General features: G+C 40.7%; 1 protein-coding gene and 1 long non-coding RNA gene across 2 annotated transcripts; both read right to left on the bottom strand.

Annotated features, from left to right (window-relative positions):
- Nucleotides 1–1,731: 1,731 nt before the first annotated feature.
- On the bottom strand, nt 1,732–2,969 carry LOC139196695 (uncharacterized). Its single transcript, XR_011581791.1, has 2 exons — nt 1,949–2,969; nt 1,732–1,861 (listed from the first exon to the last, which is right to left on the bottom strand). It is a non-coding gene; the product is annotated as an uncharacterized lncRNA (long non-coding RNA).
- Nucleotides 2,970–3,641: 672 nt separating this feature from the next.
- On the bottom strand, nt 3,642–6,796 carry LOC103407458 (AT-rich interactive domain-containing protein 2-like). Its single transcript, XM_008346393.4, has 2 exons — nt 5,562–6,796; nt 3,642–4,985 (listed from the first exon to the last, which is right to left on the bottom strand). Exons 1-2 carry the CDS (start codon nt 6,441–6,443, stop codon nt 4,116–4,118), a joined length of 1,752 nt encoding a protein of 583 aa, XP_008344615.1. The 5' UTR covers nt 6,444–6,796; the 3' UTR covers nt 3,642–4,115.
- Nucleotides 6,797–24,762: the final 17,966 nt, after the last annotated feature.

The raw sequence follows: 24,762 nt of genomic DNA on the forward strand, positions 1-24,762 counted from the left end.
AAAATGAACTGTTACCAATTTACTGGTCTTGTATTACAATGACTTTTTTTTTTTGAGAAGAAACGAGAGAAAATATATTAAAAGAGGGCAAAACGCGGAAAGAAGAGGACAGCCAAGTGGACAAGATAACCACCAGGCGCAGTGAAAAAACCAGGAGAAAACCCCTGAACTAGAAAAAAAACTAACTAGAAAAACAAGAAAGACTACGCCAAATCAAATGACAGCTGCCACCAAATCCCCAATGACTGAGAACCAAGATTTTAGCACAACTTATGTAAAAAAACACACTACATACACTTGCAAGCTTAGGGAAAGTATTCAACAAACAACAAATTTGACATTCAAAATCTTTACGTTAAGCGTTGTTGTGAAGCAAAAAATAATCACAAAGCGACACGTGGATTTTTGGGTGAAAATGACAAATTTACCTTTGAGGCATACCGGGTCTTCTACACTCGAGCAATGAAGAATCATCCATCAACCAAATTAGGAGTGCCCAAAATAGGTAACAAGTTCAAATTTTTCTTATCCATTCTCATTCCATAACCTCCAAAAACCTCCCAAAACATTTCTTTTATTATGATAATTAGCCAATTAATATATTTATACCTAATTAATATATTCATTGCTAATTGAATCACCAAATAACACTCCAAAACACACTTAAAGGCCGGCCACACCCCATTCCTATATATATGACCCTATTTCTTCTAAAAAGCTAAGTTGATACTCTTGCAAAACTCCCAAAATGCAAATTGTTCGACCTAATTATCTAAGGAAAATTAATAAAAAGGGTTTGAAAACTTTGAGTTTTAATGATAAGGACAAAATAAAGGGTAAAGTGAATAGTACCAGGATTGACTTTTTAGTGTAAAAATGTGGTTTTTGGTTAAAGTGAACAGTACGGGGTGCTTTTCGTTAAAGTTCCCAATTATCTAACCATGTCAAATGTTAGTGAGAAAGCACAATTACTACAAAATTAGAAGGGTGAACTGTTAATTTAGTTTTTGAATTATCACCTAAGTGAAAATTAGGTTCCTAAATTATTTTTTTCATAAAAATCAGTTATTGAATTATAAAAATCTGTCAATTACATTCTTAATATTAGATTCAAATCTATTATATTCAATTTTTCGTCAATTTAAGTCACGTTACTCGCATGTGATATACATTAGAGGGTAGATTGATAATTTTTCATAAGGAAATAGTGTATGGAGTTAACTTTGGAGGGTAAATTAGACATCAATGATTTATATGAAATGTTAAGGGCTTATAGGTTAACTTTGGAGGGTAAATTAGACTTTAACAAATTTTTTTACAAAACTGTGATGCAAGGGCTGGGTTCGGTTCTTATCGGTTCGGTTTTTTGCCAAAACCGAAACCAAACCGAATTTTCGGTTCGGTTTGGTTCGGCTCAAATTTTTTTCGGTTTTTTTCGGTTCGGTTTCGGTTTTTTTTTTTTTTTTTTTGTTCCTCCAAAAAATGCAAAACAACCACAAATAAGATAGAAATAGAAAATATGACATGTTTCCATCTCCCCGAATGCGAATCATATGCAATATGCTTAAACAAACATCAATTATTTATACAGAGAGAGGATGATAGCATCAATCCTAATCCAGATTCACAGGATTTACCTGAAGAATTGGACCAGCATAATACAGTACACTTGGTTGTCCAGTTATCTGCAATGTAAGGTAGTAAATTGGCTTACTTATTCTTAGTATTCTCTCAAGTACATGTTTTGAAAATATAAAAGCAAAAGAGTTATTCTCTCAAGTACTTATTCTTAGTATTCTCTCAAGTACATCCTCCCTTGAATTGATCACTTCAAATAAATGTTCGGCTGTTGCTCTATCAACTGATCTTCCTGGTCTTCTCCATATTCTTATTAGGACCTTATCTCTTAAATGACCATAACTATCTTGCAACATAGCAACAAAGACACTTCCCCAAGCACCTGCACCTACACCAACTATCCTAAGCGGATCACCTTCTGCTTTGCCCATTAAACTCCGAAGCTCATCAAGCTTCTGCTCAACAGAATCACTTGAGTGGTGAAGCAACCCATTTGAGTAGACATTATCGGTCACTCCATCAGTCCTCCCAACCATTTTCTTCTTCTTTTTCTTCGTCCAATTAAACGCGTCTCCAAGCAACTTAATATATGCACAACCAATTACAACAACAAATGCTCACAGACACTACAAATGTTTCCAATATTATACTCACTGAGAAGCGAAATCAAGATCAAACTGGTAAATGATCAATCGCAAAAAGATCTCTTCGCTCTTTGAAGCTGCAAAACCTAACTTCCTAATTCCTAAATTCAAACAAACATACAAAGTTTGAAACAACTCACATCTGATTTTGTATCATAGATTCACACCACCCTCAACTGCACAGCTCAGATCAACAAATCACAACAACAAAATCGATTCGGAAAAAAACTTTAGATTTTCTTGGTGGGGTTTTCACCAAAATCTAAACAACCCCTTTTGTCAAACTTCCAGCTACCTTTTTCCCCTACCTTTTTGATCATATTAAATCACTAATCATCAAAACAAAAAACGAAAAACATAAAGCTGAAGGTATACCTGTAAAGAGAGGGAATTTGTGGGTCGAGACTCGAAATGGCGAGAGGAAGTCGTGGGTCGCGCCCGGGTCATGGGTCACGGGGGTGAGAGACTGATAGTGAGATGGCATCGGCGAGATGTGAGACAGGTCGCAGGTCGCAGGTCGCTGGGAAGGAAGAAGACGAAGCGGAGAGAGACCCAGCGAGAGAGAGAGGAGGCTCGGCTGCACGAGATGGTTACTTGGTTAGGGTTAGACTGGAGGCAGGGAACGAGAGAGAAGAGAAGAGAGGAATGAAAAAAATAAAAGGTGCGGCTGCTAGTGGCTAGGGTTAGAAGAAAGGGTTTTGACGATTTCTCAAAAAAAGTTTAAAAACTCTTCTGAAATCCTGGAGGCATGAGGGTTCGAACCCATGCACTGGGGCGTTAAAAATTTCCCGGAAACCAACTTGACAACAGGTTATATTTTGTTATGATTGTATGACTAAACTATTTATAATATTGAAACAAATAATTAAATATATATATATCAGTTCGGTTCGGTTCGGTTCGGTTTCCGAACCTCAAAAACCGAAACCGAACTGACCAGATTCGGTTCGGTTCGGTTTGACAGTTTCGGTTCGGTTTTTTTTTCGGTTCGGTTTTTTTCGGTCTCGGTCCGGTTTGGTTTTCGGTTTTTTTCGGTTTTCGGTTTTTTGAACCCACCCCATGCAAGGATGACATTGATTTGAGGCAGCTAGAACTAATTGATCAACAGATTCACGGCACCTGCAGCAAGAAAAACCAGAGTTTTCTTCAACTCAACTCAACTCAACAAAGCTTGAACCCGGTATCTAAGTTTGAATAAAACAGAATCCATAAAACCAAAACAGTTTTGCAAATAGGGAATTCGAGATCTCAACGGGCAGCCTCTGACAGGTGAAGGAGAGCTGCATTATGTTTACACATACATAGCTGCAAATAATATACGTGTATCACGGTCACCTGTGATATTCTCACGTTGCAACACCAATAACTAAGCCTTACCGGCATGTTTGTGTTGGAACAGAGAGAGAACCAAAACGAGAATGGCAAAGACAAATCACTGAAACTGAAACTGAAAGGCAAAGGGTCACAACATTTTTAGATTTTTTAGAAAGAAAAAGCCTGTCAGAAGTTACAACAAAGAAAAATGGTTTTCTAAAAACGAAAGAAATGCCCGAAAACTTGGACAACTCTGTGTCTCTTCCTCTCTTGTTTCCCTATCTACTTCTATAGTTGTATCCAAGGTTATAGAACCTGGTATAAGATACAGTATCACGATGCATCCATCCAAAATTGTAGCATGGTTCTTCAAAACGAAAGCTGAAGACAATTGTCGAGTACTAACAACATTCTTCGGCGCATTCCATCAATTCTACCTTCTGGCCTCACCACCAATCCCACCAGGCCCGCTTCCACCTTGACACGCACAGCCCTCAAAATTGCAAAACCATTTGATACGTTAATGCAGTGGTTCAAACCCCAGTCCGATTATCTAACTCCCAGGGACAGAATTTATACCTAGTCGAAATCAGTGGACTGCTGGTTCAGAGAACATGGTAGAGAATTGGCTGAAACCTCAACTATCTCACGCCTAAACCCATGACTTAGAGATCCCAACTCTGTTACGTCATCATCACTATCAATGGTTTTTGGAGTTGCACGATTTTGATAACTTCTGCGCTGGACAACAAACACATTGAAGTAATAGCTTACCAAGTCTTCCCTTGTTTTTCTAAGAAACCACTTGGATGCACTATCCCAAAAGGAAGAAGAACTTGAGGTATTTCCCTCAATAAAAGGAGAATTTGAGTGATTTAACTTTACCAAATCCTTGAATCTCTTTTCTTCTTCAGCTGTCCACCGAAGAGAAACTTCCTCACCCATTCGATCAAATCGCCAATGATAGAACAAGGAACCAAGCTCTCTCTTCAATTTCATCCTAGCCTCAGTAATGTGAAATCGGAAACATGCAACAGAACCTGGAAATCCACAGCCACACTTATCTTGTCTTCCTTGGCCAATAAGATCTGTTTCACTAAGGGGGCCGTCTTCTTCACGTTTCAAGGGCCATACCCGTGTGCCTAGCCATTTAATATCACTTTCAGAAGCCACCCCAGTCCATTCAGGGACATCAGCTTGAGCATGAGAGCCTATAGAGACATCCTTTTCGCGGGGATTCTCCTCAGACGTTGCATCAGTGGCCAATAAATCAACTTCTGCGGGAGCTTTCTCCATAGAATCGTTTTCCACCTCTTTTTTACGGCAACAAGGGCATGATTGAGATTTAACTGAATGAGGAAGCCTTTCACTGCATCGAAACCTCCCTGAGCACTGGCGACCAGCAACAATATTATCTTCGTACAACAATGGATGCATCTTTAGCTTCTTCTGCAAGTTTAGACCATGATCTGTTTATAAAATTGGAAACTAATTTACTTTCATACATGAATATTCACAGTTCCAGGAAAACAAAAATTGGTGCAGAAAAGGAAAAGGTAGAGCATAGCTAGACAAACTTAATGAACAAGAAGCACCTGATCAAAGAGTTCGGATGTTGCTGAATTAAGTAGGGTTGAGGTGTGAACTATCTGGAAACCTGTTTAGGTTTGTAGCTATACGAGCGTATGCAGTTCCCAACAAATTATGTTACCAGAGCGCAGATTACAAACTAATGCAATGCCCTATTAAGGTGGATGGCGATATCATATTGCGGGGGTTAACTTACTCGAGGCAGAAACAATGGCAACTTATCACAGGGGATGATTGTCATCATCTCGTTAATAACTTAAAAGTTTAAAGATACAGCAACAATTCTTTAATTTCATAGATAAATGTTACGGAGCAAGAAGAGTACAGTCGAACGAATAACTATACTATGCATATAAAATTCAAGAAATGGCTGTAGTCTAGATTCTCTAGAAGCAAAAGGAAAAAACATTTAGGGAAAGACACAAACAAATGCACCTGCTGGAGACATTCTTCAGCCTCTGAATTAACATTCCTTCTTATCAGCAATGCCTCCTTTGCTCTAAGTGCTTGGACCCAGCACTCGTCATCGCTCCTATGCTCTTTCCACTTAGTTGGCCCTGGTATTGCTCCAATTGAATGATCATTTGGTTGCTTTGCAACCTGGGCTACCCAATTTAGCATTCCTACTAAGTATTCTCGCTTTCTTTTACGATCATTTTCTTTTTTACTGAGACTAGATAGTGATATCAAAATATCATTCTGATCGTAATTACAAACTTTTTCGTCATCATCACCATTGCATTCTCCAGATACCAGATGAACCTCTCCATCACTTTTGCCCTTCCGCTCTGGCCAACCCGACAACAAACCTCCAAACTCTCTCACCAACTCCGAAGACAACGGATGCAAATCCCCATTTCCCGAACGCCTAGTTTCACAAATCTCCCTAAACCATTTCTCCAGCTCATTCAAATATTTAAAGTAAATCAATTTCACAGAACACATTGCTTCCTGATCAAAACCCAATTCATTGGCAACAAAAGACCAAAAAATGTTCTTCGAAACCGAATCAATCCCACCTCTATCTTTCACCACACAGAACAATTTGAACAAATCAACAGGTTGCCTATCACCAATCACTGCTGGGACAGGCCTAACAAAACCACCTCCATCACCAATTTCCTTAAGAAAAACAGCTAAAACTCGATCAAACATACATCTTAGCCTACCCTTTTGATCACCCTCATCAAAATCCACACCATCCTGTACAGAACCAACATGATTGGTTTCAGGAAAAACACCATTTTTCTGACATGTGTCATTAGTTTCGACGCAATCTGAGACCGACCCAGCTGTTAAGGATGACCATCCTGCCATGAACTTCGATTTGACCAATGAAAACCCAACAAGAATCTTTTTCCCAAAAGATCAAATTCAAAACAACAGAAACAAATTTTGGGCAGAGGGTGTGAGGCCCTTTGCCCTCTTTTATTTGCAGAGTGTTTTGGAAATGTCTTTTTTACCTGGACATTTCTGGGTTGCTTTCTTTTTGGTTTTGGCTTCGGAAAGCAGCCACCTTTGTGAATTTGCAGAAATGCGGAGGCGGCAAAAGGGACAAGGGGATGAGCAAGGACAGGCAAGAATAACGTTGGAGTTGAGGAAATTGTCGAAAAAATGATAGTGGGTGACACCCTGACAGTACCAGGTGGACTCAAAAATTTGTTTTGGACAGAGATTAGATTACACACACACGCACATATATAAGCTGAGGGAGGAAACAAATGTTTATACTTTATTGAAAGCGGACAAAATGCAAAAGAAAAAAAAATTAATTGAGAGAAACAATTCAATGAATCTAATTTATAGATTTTTTTTTCTTTTTTTTTTCTGGCCAAAGAAATAGAAGGTTGATTTTGAGATATGTGTTTTCTGAAATGGCTGGATTTACGAATTAGATGGGTCGATCTAATATTATCTATGTCTTTGTATCTCTTTGGTTTAACTGACATTTAAAATTTTAAATAACCGTTAATATGAATATACGACGTGAAAGCTATTTACGTTTTCAATTGTACTCTCATTTTCCAATTTAGGACTATAGGCATACACTTGCGCTAAGACGTGGGAAGGATCAAAAGAATGTGCACGACATGGCACTTGAAGAGCTCTGAGAACATACTCAAAATTAATAAATATATTTTAAAAATATAGATTGGCACGTGATATAGAAAAGTTGGTATAATCTACCAATATTAGAAGATTAAAAAAAAAATCAACTAACTTTTAGTCTAGTGATATTTCTTTCAATATAGGTCATATTTTCGAATCACCATTTTTAATTTATCCCCAAAAAAAAAATGAAAATTGCAAAAGGGAGAGAATAGTTTTATGAATCTTTCTAGAATGATTTATTTTTAATTTGGGAAATTGGTTGTTTTTATTTGGCTTTTCAAAATTGAGTGTATGGTATAATGCAAGATGCATTATTGAAAGTCAGTGATTGTGCTACCATTTTTTTTTTTAACAAAAAGAGTTTATTTAAAAGAGTAAAGCAATTAATGATACAAAGCACAAAATCTATCCAAAATGGGAATAATATTATAAATCTAAACCAAAAAACAAAAATCGAAATATATTTATTAATGGTTGATTTGAATAAAATTAATAAAAAGTTACAATATATCAACAATATTTATGTTAATTATGAATAGGTCATCCATGTATTGCGATACTTAAATATATTTAAAATAAACAAAAATTACAAAATATGCCACTGTAGCTAGCACCCAGTTTGACTGACACCCTTTCTCATATTTTTAAATATTTTGGAACAGGTTAATACAGATTTAGACATTGTAACCCAGTGTTTGTTTCCTAATTGTGTTTGTCACATTTGGATTCAGACGTTGTGTTGCAGTGTTCCTTTCATGGTTCCGTTTGTTTTTCACCACTCACACGCCTTCTACGCTTCACACCTTGCGTGACTCCTAATTTTTACATTCGGTTTCAGAAACTACAATGCAATATCCGTTTCTTGGTTCTGTTTCTTTATATTTGGATTCAGACGTTGCATTGTAATGTCCTTTTCCTAGTTTTATTTTTCCCATCACTCACACGCCTCCTATCTTCACACATCGCACTAAGGATGGGACCTTGGAATCAAAACAAACCAAACCAAACCAAACCACGCGTAATAGTTTGGTTTTTGCAGTTTTGAAACGGTTTTGGTTTGAAACCGAACCACAATATGGAAAAACAATTTAGTTTTGGTTCCGAACATCTAAAACCGCACTGAAATTGAACTGGACATGGAAAAATAAAATAAATACTTAATTTAATACCAATATTAGGTAATTTATTTTGTAGACTTTCTTTGTTTTATTTTTTTCAATGTGTTTTGTTACTTTTGTAGGCTTTTTAAAGTTTATAACAACTAATGTAATTTATATTGTTGAGGTATTTGTATTTGTAGAGTTGGTCAAATTGAATTCAACTATCACCTCTGTTTGTACCATACTTATGGGCCTCCGTATTTAGACCTCGTATAAATACTCGAGGGACTTAAATGTAATTATGTAATAAATGAAGGGGCAAATATGTAATAAGTGAGGAGCCCTTATTCTATAAAAGGACTCATCACTCTCCTCATTAGGGGGTGACATTCAGGCCAAGATTAAGGGTAAGGCTTAGGCCACAGAAAATGGGCTAGAGAGAAAATAGGCTAGAGAGCACACTGCTTCCAGCCTTTTTGTATATTCACCATTCAGAGTGAAACAATATCAACATCAATGTGGACGTAACCCAAACATTGGGGTGAACCACGATACATCTTGTGTTCTTTACTTTCTTGCAGATTCACGGTCGGATTTACGTTGTTCCAAGACCTCTGGTTTTGTTCATCAACATTTGGCGCCATCTGTGGGAATCGACACGAAAAGCTATGTCGGTTCTCTTTCATTTTTTTCATCTCACCATCGTGAGACCTCACCACACACCACCGTGAATCTACAAAAAAAAAAACCCAAGAAACCAGCTTCTCTCTCTCTCTCCCTTTCTCTCTTTCCTGCCCTAGTGCCCCGTCCTAAATTCATTGCCCGTACTCATCCATCTAATCCTTCTCAGTGGACTAGATCGTTGATTAGAGAAAGAGAGCCTTTCATGACCAGTCGACTCAAGGCAGACTCAGCTCAAGCGGTCTCCAACTCGCTATCGAGCTCACTCCAGCTCTAGCTGATCATCAACGACACCGTTTCACCATGACCCAGCCTTTTGGTTGTGATGGGTGAGGAGACGTCTGATGCAATGAACCTTGACCTGAATCTGGGTCCTGGTCCCGATGCTGGCTCGATATCAAATACAACAACAACAACAAAGCCTTTTCCCACTAAGTGGGGTCGGCTATATGAATCCTAGAACTTCATTGCGCTCGGTTTTGTGTCATGTCCTCCGTTAGATCCAAGTACTCTAAGTCTTTTCTTAGGGTTTCTTCCAAAGTTTTCCTAGGTCTTCCTCTACCCCTTCGGCCCTAAACCTCTATCCTGTAGTCACATCTTCGAACCGGAGCGTCAGTAGGCCTTCTTTGCACATGTCCAAACCCATTTTGTGTACGTGTTGATGCTTCACCGCCCAACATTCTGTGCCATATAGCATCGACGACCTTATTGTCGTCCTATAAAATTTTCCCTTGAGCTTCAGTGGCCTATGACGGTCACACAACACGCCAGATGCACTCTTCCACTTTATCCATCCAGCTTGTATTCTATGGTTGAGATCTCCATATAATTCTCCGTTCTTTTGCAAGATAGATCCTAGGTAGCGAAAACGGTCGCTCTTTGGTATTTCCTGATCTCAGATCCTCACCCCTAACTCATTTTGGCCTCCATTTGCACTGAACTTGCACTCTATATATTCTGTCTTTGATCGGCTTAGGTGAAGACCTTTAGATTCCAACACTTCTCTCCAAAGGTAGATGTGGCATTTTCTCTGGAAGTACTCTTCCTCCATCCAGGGGTGGTATCTTTAATTGGTGGAGATGCACAAGGTAATGTATCAATTTCACTTGAAGCTTACTTGTAGTTTCAGGCTTGGTCAAGCGCGATACAAACCATGTAGTAGGAGTCCCCCAAGTCGCCGAGTTAGGGGATCTGCTGAAAGAGGTGACAGACAAGGTAAGCAATCAGAGCTTCAAGCAATCAGTCCCAGATCAGAAGTTTGATTTCGAGTTCCGGCTGATTGTTCTCATTCTCCCTATCTTGCAGGCAGCATGAAGGATAAAGAGAAGAAAATGAGAATAGATGATATGAGATACTTTTGCTTTTGAAGAAGTAACTTTCCACAGGCTTATTCTTGAACTGGGTTGGAGGGTTTTCTCGTTTCCTCCAGAGTAAAAGGCCGACTGAAGAATTTGAGGGTCAAAACAAGTCCATCAAATCTAGAGTACGTTCGACCCTGCTGATATGGGATACTTTTGATGTTGACAAAGTAGTGGATGTATCGGCACGTGTTCTGTTACGCTTGTCTCCACATGCTTCCTTGTATCCTTCTCACTTTCCTTATCTCTTCCTCAGGCAGATGTGGTATCTTCTTTGGAAGCATAAGATGTTGAAGATGAGTACTCGAGAGCAATGCCAGGTAAGTAATCAGGTAAGGGGTTCCAGGCAGTCAGTTCCTGACTGGAAGCTTGATTCCAAGTGCTGACTGATTGCTCTCTTTCTCTTTGTCTTGTAGGTAAGAACAAGGCCAAAGGAAAAGACAGGGAAAAAGCATGATATGGGATACTCTTGCTTTTAACCCTGATGATATGAGATATTCTTGCTCTGATGTAGCTTGTTTGCAGAGGTATTATCGAAGGGAAAGAAAGCTGAGTATTTCGAGAGGCTTCGTTGGGAGTGCCCTCTCAGATATGAGGAAGGGTTGAGCATTTTTGCAGGTCTGCCTGTCCGTTGAGGATGAAGGTCGACATATATAGGAGTCTCCCTAACAACAAGTAGTAATGCTATTCCTTTACCTTGCTTAGTCATAGCACGGTAGTGGGAGCTGCCAGCTTCACGTGTGTCAGAGCACTTTGAAAAAGTGGTCTGTGGTATCTAGAAAGCTGATGTTGTGTGTGAAGATTACAGACAAGCTTTATCCAAGGAGATCTGGCTCTCGAAGTTGAGAAAGCGGTGCCTCTTCGGTTTTCGAACAAGCAATCCTGTCGGGGATCTGGCTCTCGGGATTCGGAGAACGGTGCCTCTTCGATTTTTGAGAGAGCAATCCTGCTAAGAGTCTGGCTCTCGAGATTCGGAGAGCGGTGTTTCTTCGATTTTTGAGAAAGTAATCATGTTGGGAGTCTGGCTCTCGAGATTCGGAGGACGGTACCTCTTCGATTTTGGAGCAAGCAATCTTGTTGGGAGTGTTTTCTCAAATGCGAGTAAAGGTTGGGCATGTTTGCTAGTCTACCTTGCCACGGAGCACAGAGGTTGACACACAGGGACTTTCCAATTATCCAACAGTGGTGCTGTTCCTTTACCCTTGTGGGTAATAATATGGTAGCTAGACCTTCAAAATTTATGTGTCTAAACTTTGTTAGTGTTGTTTCTTTGCTATTCTTTTACCCTTCTTAGTCATAGCGATGTAGTGGGAGCTGCAAGCTTCACGTGTCTAAACTTTGTCAGAGATCTTTGGCAAAGTTATCTGTGGTACCCATTAGCTGATGGTGTGTGTGGAAAGTGGATGATTGAATAGTAAGATTCACGTGCTTTCTACTTCACCAGAAATCTTCAACAGAATGCCCGTAATTTCAGCAAAGCTGAGTGTGCAAGTGACAGGTGCTGACAATGCTGAAAAAAACAGGTGCCTCTTCGATTTCTGAGATCTGTCATCGTGGTCTCTGAGCAGCCCAGCTTTTGAGAAAGCAAGCGCCTCTTCGATTTTTGAGATCGGCCTTCGTGGTCTTTGAGCAACCTAGCTTTTGAGAAAGCAAACGCCTCTTCGATTTCTGGGCAGGCGCCTCTTCGATTTCTGAAGCTTCGTCGAGTGCAGATTTTTATAGAGGCTGGCATTAAGTTCCAAAGCACACTTGAATCTTCACCAGTAGAAGCTCCCTTCTTGCACTTCTAAGATCTTGATTTGTCTGACCTCTTCTCTCTTCAACACCTTTGAAAATGTCTGGCCCCTCCGACCGTCGTTTTGACTTGAACCTTATTGAAGAGGCAGCCACGCCTTCTCCAGACAACATATGGCGCCCATCCTTCTTATCCCCTACTGGTCCTCTTACTGTTGGGGATTTCGTGATGAAGAATGATATGACTGCTGCGGTGGTGGCCAGGAACCTTCTCACTCCCAAATATAACAGACTACTTTCCAAACAGTCTGATGAGTTAGCTGTTAAGGATTCTCTAGCTCTGAGTGTTCAGTGTGCAGGTTCTGTGTCTAATATGACCCAACGCCTATTTGCTCGAACCCGCCAAGTTGAATCATTGGCGGTTGAAGTGATGAGTCTCAAACAGGAGATTAAAGGGCTCAAGCATGAGAATAAACAGTTGCACCGACTCACACATGACTATGCTACAAACATGAAGAGGAAGCTTGACCAGATGAAGGAATCTGATGGTCAGGTTTTACTTGATCATCAGTGGTTTGTGGGTTTGTTCCAAAGACATTTATTGCCTTTGTCTTCTGGGGCTGTACCGTGTAATGAAGCTCCAAATGATCAACCTTCGATGCCTCCTCCTTCTAGGGTTCTGTCCAGTACTGAGGCTCTGAATGATCCCCCTCCGGTGCCTTCTCTTTCTGGGGCTCTACTGACTGCTGAGACTTCTCATAAGCAACCTTTGTGAAGGTTCCCTCTTGTTTGTTTATTTTGACTCATGTATATGTACATATTTGTAACTTATCGGAGATATCAATAAATAAGCTTTGCTTCATTTCAACGTATTGTGTTAAATACACCAAAGCCTTCTTCATTGAGTGGGGTCGGCTATATGAATCTTCGAACGCCATTGTGCTCGGTCCTGTGTCATGTCCTCCGTTAGATCCAAATACTCTAAGTCTTTTCTTAGAGTCTCTTCCAAAGTTTTCCTAGGTCTTCCTCTACCCCTTCGGCCCTGAACTTCTGTCCCGTAGTCACATCTTCTAACCGGAGCGTCAGTAGGCCTTCTTTGCACATGTCCAAACCACCGTAATCGATTTTCTCTCAGCTTTCCTACGATTTCGGCTACTCCTACTTTACCTCGGAAATCCTCATTCCAAATCTTATCATTTCTCGTGTGCCCACACATCCAACGAAGCATCCTCATCTCCGCTACACCCATTTTGTGTACGTGTTGATGCTTCACCGCCCAACATTCTGTGCCATATAGCATCGCTGGCCTTATTGCTGTCCTATAAAATTTTCCCTTGAGCTTCGGTGGCATAAGGCAGTCACACAACACGCCGGATGCACTCTTCCACTTCATCCATCCAGCTTGTATTTTATGGTTGAGATATCCATCTAATTCTTCGTTCTTTTGCAAGATAGATCCTAAGTAGCGAAAACAATCGTTCTTTGGTATTTCCTGATCTCCGATCCTCACCCCTAACTCATTTTGGCCTCCATTTGCACTGAACTTGCACTCTATATATTCTGTCTTTGATTGGCTTAGGCGAAGACCTTTAGATTCCAACACTTCTCTCCAAAGGGTAAGGTTCGCATTTACCCCTTCCTGAGTTTCATCTATCAACACTATATCGTCTGCGAAAAGCATACACCAAGGAATATCATCTTGAATATGTCCTGTTAACTCATCCATTACCAACGTAAAAAGGTAAGGACTTAAGGATGAGCCTTGATGTAATCATACAGTTATGGGGAAGCTTTCGTTTTGTCCTTCATGAGTTCTTACGGCAGTCTTTGCTCCTTCATACATATCCTTTATAGCTTGGATATATGTTACTCGTACTCCTTTCTTCTCTAAAATCCTCCAAAGAATGTCTCTTGGGACTCTATCATACACTTTTTCCAAATCTATAAAGACCATGTGTAAATCATTTTGCCCTATATCTTTCCATCAATCTTCGTAAGAGATAAATTGCCTCCATGGTTGAGCTCCCTGGCATGAACCCGAATTGGTTGTCTGAAACCCGTGTCTCTTGCCTCAATCTATGCTTAATGACTCTTTCCCAAAGCTTCATTGTATGACTCATTAGCTTAATACCCCTATAGTTCATGCAATTTTGTACGTCGCCCTTATTCTTGTAGATAGGCACCAAAGTGCTCTTTCGCCACTCATTTGGCATCTTCTTCGTTTTCAAAATCCTATTGAAAAGGTTAGTGAGTCATGCTATACCTGTCTCTCCCAAGACTTTCCACACTTTGATCGGTATATCGTCTGGGCCCACTGCTTTTCTATGCTTCATCTTCTTCAAAGCTACAACCACTTCTTCCTTCCTGATTCGACGATAAAATGAGTAGTTTCTACATTCTTCTAAGTTACTCAACTCCCCTAAAGAAGTACTCCTTTCATGTCCTTCATTGAAAAGATTATGAAAATAACCTCTCCATCTGTCTTTGACCGCATTCTCTGTAGCAAGAACCTTTCCATCCTTATCCTTGATGCACCTCACTTGGTTTAGGTCCCTTGTCTTCTTTTCCCTTGCTCTAGCTAGTTTATAGATATCCAACTCTCCTTCTTTGGTATCTAGTCACTTATAAATATCGTCATAAGCCGCTAACTTAGCTTCTCTCACAGCTGTCTTCGCCTCTTGCTTCACTCTTCTATACCTTTCACCATTTTCATCGGTCATGTCCTTGTATAAGGCTTTACAACATTCCTTCTTAGCCTTCACCTTTGTTTGTACCTCCTCATTCCACCACCAAGATTCCTTTTGGTGTGGAGCAAAGCCCTTGGACTCTCCTAATACCTCTTTTGCTACTTTTCGGATACAACTAGCCATGGAATCCCACCTTTGGCTAGCTTCCCCCTCTCTATCCCACACACACTGGGTGATTACTTTCTCTTTGAAAATGGCTTGTTTTTCTCCTTTTAGATTCCACCATCTAGTCCTTAGGCACTTCCAAGTCTTGTTCTTTTTTCTCACTCTTTTAATATGTACATTCATCACCAACAAGCGATGTTGATTAGCCAAGCTCTCTCCCGGTATAACTTTGCAATCCTTACAAGTTATACGATCCCCTTTCCTCATTAGAAGAAAATCTATTTGTGTTTTTGACGACCCACTCTTGTAGGTGATCACATGTTCTTCTCTCCTCTTAAAAAATGTGTTGGCTAAGAAGAGATCATATGCCATTGAAAAATCCAAGATAGCTTCCCCATCCTCGTTTCTCTCCCCAAAACCATGGCCATCATGAGAACCTCCATAGTTGCCCATCTCCTTGCCCACGTGTCCATTTAAATCTCCTCCTATAAATAACTTCTTCGTCTGGGCAATTCCTTGCACCAAATCTCCAAGGTCTTCCCAAAATTTCTCCTTCGAACTCGTATCCAACCCTACTTGAGGTGCGTACGCACTAATCACATTGATGAGTTCTTGTGCTATTACAATCTTGATTGCCATGATTCTATCTCCTACCCTCTTGACATCTACAACATCTTGTGTCAAGGTCTTGTCCACGATGATGCCAACACCATTTCTCGTTCTATTTGTGCCCGAATACCAAAGTTTAAACCCTGAGTTTTCTAGATCATTTACCTTAAGACCAACCCACTTAGTTTCTTGTAGGCACATAATATTTATCCTTCTCCTCACCATAACTTCCACTACTTCCATAGATTTTCCCGTTAAGGTTCCTATATTCCACGTTCCTAAACGCATTCTACTCTCTTGAACTCTACCCTTCTGTCCTAGCTTCTTCACCCTCCCCCGTCCAATAGGATCAAAGTACTTCTTTTGTGTGTCCTGTGTAAAGTTGATAGGAGCATATGCTCCTAAACAACTTTGAGTGGAGTCGTTCGAAAAGAAGCTTCTATGGCCCCTTACTCATTTAACACTGCATCCGGGTGCCGATGGAGATACAGCGACCTTTGCTCACTTATCACTGTGCTCGGGCCACACAGCGCGCCACTTACGTGTGACGCCCTAGTTTTAGCGCGATTTCGTTCTGGATTCATTTTCATAAGGATTCGACGTAACCGAGGAGTGCCGGCTGTCGACTACCTGACGCCCTCCCCCTCCTTCTTTACCCAGGCTTGGGACCGGCAATGTAAGATAAACTTACACAGGCGGAGTTCTGGCTCGATATCAAATGAACCTGTAAAATTGGATGCTTAGACTGAAGCGCCTATCCGCAGAATTGCGGAAGTTATGAGAAAGGCTCGGCAGAAGAGATGGGCGTTACTTGAAAGGCAAAAGACTCTGACCCGACCTGACTTCTCCCTCTCTGACGACGCCAGCGAGATCCGACAAAACCCGACCCAATAGCTCGTAAGAAGATCAGAGAGTACGACTCCAAGAGGCTGCTCAAACAGCACCTAAAACAACTCGCCGAAATCAATCGCTGCCAAGTTTAATTTTCCTAACAACCCACCGAAGATTTCAGGGGGAAAGCTGCAGAGCACGGGCGAGATCCAAGTTGAGGCGGAGTGGTTCGCGGAGATTCCGAGGTGCCACCAGTTGGAGTCGCAAGCGAAGATGCCACAACGAATACGATCTCTTGTACTACCAGACTCAGCAGCATCGGCATTTTCAGAAGCCCAAGCTTCAACGCTCTTCTGCTTACGACGATGGCATTTTCGAGGAAGGCTCCAATCGCGAAGTTGAGTTGTCGTTGCATCCGACACATAGTCCTTACTCATCTGATAATGAATGGGAACAAAAATTTACCATGCTGTTACGTGACAAGGATAAGCAAGTATTAGTTACGAGGGAGAAAAAAGATAGATGCGACTTTGAGAAAATAGCTGTTGTGGCAAACATAATGAGGCTTTATAGCCATCTATATTTGAAAGTTGTTGTCTTTAGTAAGGTCCTATTGCCAAGCCACATATCTGATCTAGATGATAGGCGCCCTCAGAGAGGTAATTTTGGATGCTTTACTCCTATGGAAATACTGTTGATTTGGGGCAGATGTTCAAGCTTCTTCGTCTTCATCCAAACCCCTAGATTCGCTCACGCCACCCAATCCCTGTAACCATACAAACCCACTCACACACACAGTGATACATGGCTTTTTCTACCTTCAGCGGCGACGAAACCACTACCTTCAACTTGGCACAATGACAGTGCAGAAGATGCCTACCAACTTTCATCATGCGTGTTCCCATTTTTTGAGAAAGGCAGAGAAAAGCAAATGGGTGGTGTCGGAAAGGTTGTCCAAGCAGCTGTCACTTTAGAGAAAGGAATATTGCCCTTTCATAGCTGGAGTATACTGATCTTTACAACCAACAAATGGAAGTGGAAAGCATGGCACACCCATACCCATTGTCATTGATGTGTAAACTGTAGCAATTATTATATAGTTATACTGATGTGTAAAGAAGACAGCATAAAAAAAATTAAAAAAAAAATACGTTACGTACTCTAAATTTATTCGGCATCCTGCCGCTATTATCACCTACTAGGTGATCAAAAGTACGTCCAGTACTCCAAAATTATTCGGTAGCCTGCCGCTATTATCACCAACCAGATGATCAAAAGTACGTCCAGTACTTCAAAATTATTCAGCAGCCTGCTGCTATTATCACCCACTAGGTGATCAAAAGTACATCTAGTACTCCAAAATTATTTGGCAGCCTACCACTATTATCACCAACCAGATGATCAAAAGTACGTCCAGTACTCCAAAATTATACATGAGCATCACTCATGTCAATCATACATAAACATTCATGAGCATCACTCATGTTAATCATACATAAACATTCATGACCATTATTCATGTTAACATTCATGAGCATCACTCATGTCAACATCCATGAGCATCATTCATGTCAATCAACATAAACGTTCATGAGCATCACTCATGTCAATAAGCTTCGAAAGCTTTATTTACAGAGCTCCAGCTTCAAAAGCTTCATTTGCAGAGCTCCAGCTTCAAAGCTTCACTTTAAAAGCTTCACCTACAAAGCTTCAGTGCATGGTATACAAAAACCGCCTCCGAACAACCGCCACTTCAGCTCATACAAGGATTGAATTTGAAGTCTCCAGCCAACAACCTCTATTGACTGAAGACTTGGGGGACTACACTATGTACCATATATTGGGCTTCCGCAACTGGGCCTCATGAAAAATACTTGGGGGACTTAGCCCATTATTTGTAGTGTACCATATATAGAGCACTCATCACTTATGTATTGAGGAGCGAACCCTTATTCTATAAAAGGGACTCCCTCACCATCATTAGAGAGAATCGCCGCCTGCTGAGTAACCGCCTCGCCGCAAGCATCACTCTAACCCATCACTTATGTATTGAGGAGCGAACTTTTATTCTATAAAAGGGACTCCCTCACCATCATTAGAGAGCATCGCTGCCTGCTGAGCAACCGCCTCACCGCGAGCCTCAACTCTAGCCTATCATTTATGTATTGAAGAGCGAGCCCTTATTCTATAAAAGGGACTCCCTCACCTTCAACGCCACAAGCAGGGCCAACCAAGGCAACATGATCCACAAGCCGAGCAGCCTCGCAACATGTGCTACTTCTAGTTAAGCATCATTTCACATTGAGCATCGCCTCATATCGTGTATCAGTTCTAGACGACATCTAGTTACTTCGGCTCACACATGGACTGAATTTCAAGTCTATAGCCAAAAGACTCTCTTGACTGAAGATTTGGGGGACTACTGTTTGTACCATACTTATGGGCTTCCGTATTTAGACCTCGTATAAATACTCGAGGGACTCAAATGTAATTATGTAATAAATGAAAGGGAAAATATGTAATAAATGAGGAGCCCTTATTCTATAAAAGGACTCATCACTCTTCTCATTAGGGGGTGACATTTCAGGCCAAGATTGAGGGTAAGGCTTAGGCCATAGAAAATGGGCTAGAGAGAAAATAGGCTAGAGAGCACACTGCCTCTAGGCTTCTTGTATATTCACCATTCAGAGTGAAACAATATCAACATCAGTGTGGATGTAGCCCAAACATTGGGGTGAACCACGATACATCTTGTGTTCTTTACTTTCTTGTAGATTCACGGTCTAATTTACGTTGTTCCAAGACCTCCGGTTTTGTGCATCAACAACCTCTCTTACTCTTAATCCACAACTAGAACAACAAGCTCCAAGCCAATCTCAAGCTTCTAGTTCACAAGATTCAATAGTTTCCCATCCATCGGTTTCATTTTCACAAGGTCTATGATCTTCCCAAATATCACTTTCTCAAGCCTGTTCATAAGCTCATGGGCCTCCTCAACCTTCGAAGAGTAAGTGTCCAAAAATAAAGGGAAAGAGAGAGGGTTGAACAATGCAACTGGATTGTACTAATGGCATAAAGCATTTAATTTGCAAATAGTTTGAAACCGAAACCGAAACCATTTGAAACTAACTCGAACTGCAACCAAATGGTTTGGTACCATTTCAATTCAAGCTTCAAAACCGCATTGCAAAATAATTTGGTTTCGTTTTTGGTTTCACCCAAAACTGCATCGAACCAAACCCTACCCACCCTACCTCGCACAACTCTTGATTCTTACATATAGATTCAGACACCGAAACTTAGTGTCTGTTTCCTGGTTTTGAATTCCATGTCATAGAAGTCTGTGCTCTCTCATCTCACCATCTCTCTCTTGGCAAACTTCTCTACTTAACTAGACTAGCTCTCCTCTCAGTGATGGCTTGGATGGAAATTTATTATCCTATAACATATTTATTTACCTAATTAATTGAATCAAACCCCATCTTCTTTACCATTTAAAACAAATTAATCTAATCAGTGATTGCTTAGGGCAATTCGAGATCCATCGTGTTAACGCTGTAACATATTTGCAGAACTAAATGATAGCTATAATTTCTAGGCATAGACACAACTTTGAATTTAAAAAAAAAAGGATAAAAGAAAACCATTTAGGGTGGCCGGCGGCAAGGAGAAGAGAGAAAAGAGAGATGTGTTTGTGGAATTGTAGGGAAATATGTGTTGTTATCCCTCCAACTTTGTGCCTTTATTTATAGTAGTAGAATGAGAGAAGATATTCCTTCTTTCCCAAGTAATACAAGTTGTAATAGGAAAGGATAGTTAGAATCAAATCTAATTTAGGATTTACACAATCACACTTAAACTAGGAATGTTTACAACACTCCCCCTTAAGTGTGTAAATACTCAAGATAGATTTAGTATCATGCCGAAGTTGAGGAAGTCGACTCGTCAGTACTGATTCCAAGGAACAACGCTTATTCTCAATAAGGTAGGAACTTGCATAAGTAGTAAGTCTCACTAAAAAAACCCTAAGGCTATGGCAAAAACCCAAGGAGGGACAAAATCATAGTCTAAGGAAAAATGCGTGAGAAATGCAAAAGTCAAAGAAACGTCTACAGGACGTCATCAGGGATATGACCAGCCCAAGGTGGGTGCCTCGATAAAATCTAATTAGGTAGCAAAAACCCAGTGGGAAAAATGCTCCTAATCGTAGGGCAAAAGAGTACATTAAGATCAATCAAGTATCTACGGGATACTCCTCCTGAGTTTGACATAATTCCAAAGAGAAATAGCAAAGTTACAACTCAGAAAGTTTACACATACCAATTCCATGAACAAGCTTATGAAACGTCATCTTCTGTAGTGATTTGGTGAAGAGTTCGGCCAGATTGTCTTGTGAATGGATTTGCTTAACTTCAATCTTCTGATGCTCTTGTTTTTGATGTGTAAAGAAGAACTTCGACGCAATGTGCTTGGTGTTGTCTCCTTTGATGTAACCCTTCTTGAGTTGTTCGATGCAAGCTGCATTGTCTTCAAAGATCGTCGTCGAGACATCAATGACGGGATGAAGATCACATGAGCTTCGAATCTGGCCCACTATTGCTCTCAACCAAAAGCATTCCCGAGTTGCTTCATGTAAAGCGAAAATTTCAGTATGGTTAGACGAAGTGGCAACTAAGGTCTGTTTAGTTGACCTCCAAGATATTGTGGTGCCTTCAACGGTAAAGATATAACTCGTTTGAGAGTGCACCTTGTGCATATGAGATAAGTATCTTGCGTCGGCATAACCAACAAGGCAAGAATCAACTTGATGAACATAGGGTGCGGCATCATTCGAGGATTCGTAGTGATAGAACAAGCCCAAATCCGTAGTACCCTTAAGGTAATGAAAGATGTCTTTCACGCTAGTCCAATGTCTGCGTGTAGGTGCATTACTGTATCTTGCCAAAAGATTAACAGCGAATGAGATGTCAGGTCTAGTGCATTGAGCTAAGTACAATAAGGGGCTAATCGCACTTAGATAAGGAACTTTAGGCTCCAAAATCTCTTCATCATCCTCCTTCAGACGGAAGGGATCTCGTTTTTCATCTAGTGAACGAACGACCATAGGAGTACTCGAAGACTTTGTTTTATCCTCATTAAAGTGGCACAACACCTTCTGGGTGTAGTTCGATTGATGTACTAGAATTCCACCCGAATAATGCTCTATCTTGAGATCGAGACAGTATCGAGTGTTACCTAGATCTTTCATCTCAAATTCCAACTTTAGGTGCACGGTAGTTTTCGCAAGCTCTTCAGGAGTTCTGACAAGATTCATGTCATCGACATATACTGCAACAATCGCAAATCCGGAATGTGACTTCTTAATGAACACACAAGGGCATAGTTTGTTGTTCACATATCATTGACTAGTCAAATACTCACTCAGACAGTTATATCACATTCTTCCGTATTGTTTCAAACTGTAGAGTGAACGCCTCAGCCGAATTGAGAGCATGTTCCGGGTTTTGAAGTATTTGAACCAGTCAATGCAAGTCCTTCGGGAACCTTTATATAGATTTCCATATCCAAATCCCCATAGAGATATGCGATTACAACGTCCATTAGCTGCATATCCAGTTTTTCGAAAACTACCAAACTGATAAGATAACGAAAAGTAATCACATCCATAAAGGGTGAACAAGTTTCGTTCCCGAGGTGTTGTGAGAAGCCTTGTGCAACAAGACGAGCTTTGTAACACACAATTTCGTTCTTCTCATTACGCTTCCGAACAAAAACCTGCTTATAGCCAACGGGCTTCACATATGGAGGAGTAGGAGCTACGGGTCTAAACACCTTACGTTTCACAAGCAAATCAAGTTCGACTTGGATTTCTTGTTTCCAGTTTGACCAATTAGTTCTACGTCGACATTCATCAATGGAACGCGGTTCAATGTCATTGCTCAACATGATCTCAGTAGCTACTGCAAATGCTAATGCATCGTCGACAATTATCTCATTTCTACGCCACACATTATCTAAGCTAGCATAATAGATCGAAATCTCATGATTCTCGGGAGGAGGATTCGTCTCTTCAAGGACACTTCCATAATCTAGAATTTCCTCATAAGTTGGGTAGAATGAGTAAGCGATAGTCAAATTCACGGTAGGTTCTTCAGGACCTTGTGTCGTGGTTTTCCTCTTCCGGGGGTATAAATCATTTGAACCAAAGGGTCTGCCACGCTTTTGTGTAGGGGCAGATGATTGGCTAGCTGCTAATGTATGTGGATCACCAAGATTGGTGTCTCGAGCTTTCATGAGGGCAGTCCGTCGTACATTTGGTACATCCATCTTTGCAGGCATATTCACAGCTGGAATATGTGATCTTGTCCACTCTAGAGCGGTGAAAGCATCTGGCATGCTATGAGCTATGCTCTGGAGATCTAATATTCACTGCACTTCAGTTTTAGACTGAGCGGTGCGGGGATCTAAATGAGACAAAGTGGGAGTCGTCCATGATAATTCACGTCGTTCTTCAGGAATGTTGACGTTCTTATCTCCCCTAACGACAGGAAGACTGTCTTATAGAAATGAAAATCTGCGAAACGAGCGGTAAACAAATCGCCTGTCAAAGGTTCTAAGTAACGAATAATCGAAGGAGAATCATATCCGACATAAATTCCCATCCTTCGCTGAGGCCCCATTTTTATACGCAAGGGCAGTGAAATCGGTACATATACCATATAACCAAAAACGCACAAATGCAATATGTTGGGTTCGTATTCGGTAACCAACTGAAGAGCACTACATAGTTGTGTCGCAACAGGCCTCAGGCTGACCAACTTTGATGTGTGCTATATTGCATGGCCCTAAGCGGGGATTGGGAGCTTGGTATGTATGACCAACAATCGAGCAATCATTTGTAATCGCTTAATGAAAACCTCTGCTAGGCCGTTCTAGGTGTGAACATGGGGTACAAGATGTTCAACTTCAACCCCAACTGACATGCAATAGTCATCAAAAGTTTTAGATATGAATTCTCTAGCATTATCCAATCGAATAGATTTGATCGGATAATCAGGGTGGTGGGCCCTAAGCTTGATAACTTGAGCCAACAGTTTGGAGAATGCAGCGTTCCTTGTGGACAACAAACACACGTGTGACCAACGTGTGGAAGCGTTAACCAAAACCATAAAGTATCTAAATGGTCCGCAGGGAGGGTGAATCGGTCCACAATTGTCCCCTTGAATCCGTTGTAGAAAAATGGGAGGATTCGAACGAATCTTGTCATAAGAAGGCTTAGTAATAAGCTTTCCCATCGAACATGCTTGACATGCGATTCCTTGGATCGAACCTAAACTTCGGGTTAGTGGATGTCTGTGTGAAGATTTGAGGATAAGGCACATCGTTATTCGTCCAGGATGTCCCAAATGATCATGCCAAAGTGTAAGTTCGTGCGCGGTCCCAGTAGTAGGGCCGGCCACATAGTGGCATTCAATGGGGTGTATGGTCGTAATATACAGACCATTCGGGATATGCTCCATCTTCTCTAGAATACGCTTGTGGCCATATTCGTAGGAAGTTATGCACAGAAATTCAACTCTATTTTCTACATGGGTTTCAACGTGGTAATTCTTGTCTCTAATGTCCTTGAAACTTAACAAAGTTTTTCCAGAACGCGGAGAAGAGAATAGAGTGCCTCAGAAATGGTCAAGATTGTACCATTAGACAACATAAATATGCCTTACCGTATCCTTCTATCATGTTGGATGGGCTTGAGAGGATTGTCAGTGGTACATTCTTAGGTATGAAGTTAGTGAAATAGATGCGTTCACGCAAAACTGTGTGCGTGGTTGTACTAGCTACCATAAACTAACTTTCCCACCAGTCATACCTAGAATGAAAAATTAATTTGAATTAGTCACTTGCATAAAAGTTTATAAAAACAATTATCAATTCAAAATAATTTCATTTATTCAAGGATTAAAAACTTAATATCCATAACAAATCACCAACTAATAATCCAAACATAAAGGAAAATTGTTCAAAAATCAACCAAAAACAAATGAGGGGTTCGGCCACTAGATGAAATTCGGCCCCAATTGTCTTATTTCAACTAAAAATAAGTCTATGTCTAAGATTCTAATCTTCTATAGTGGTGGTATCCGCCTGAAATTCAGAAACCTCCATCTTTGTAGTCTTCGGTTCGTCCACTTGCATGAAGTTTGATTCAAACTTCTTACGATAAGAATGATATTCATCTACAACCTTCTTGGGAGCTCAGCAAACACGGGACCAATGGTCCTTTGAACCACAGCGATAGCACATGTCCGCATCCATGGTTTCAGGTGCTTTGCCCTTATTCTTGAAGTTCGGGACCTTG

The sequence above is a fragment of the Malus domestica genome, chromosome 06 (assembly GCF_042453785.1).
Source record: "Malus domestica chromosome 06, GDT2T_hap1".
In the NCBI taxonomy this organism is placed as follows: domain Eukaryota; kingdom Viridiplantae; phylum Streptophyta; class Magnoliopsida; order Rosales; family Rosaceae; genus Malus; species Malus domestica.

Bases quoted from the DNA above. Each gene is read 5' to 3' on its own strand.
- LOC103407458 (XM_008346393.4), bottom strand. From the start codon at position 6,443: ATGGCAGGATGGTCATCCTTAACAGCTGGGTCGGTCTCAGATTGCGTC. The intron at 4,986-5,561 runs GTGCATTTGTTT...CTAAACTTGCAG, and splicing joins CTGAAGAATGTCTCCAGCAG to AAGAAGCTAAAGATGCATCC.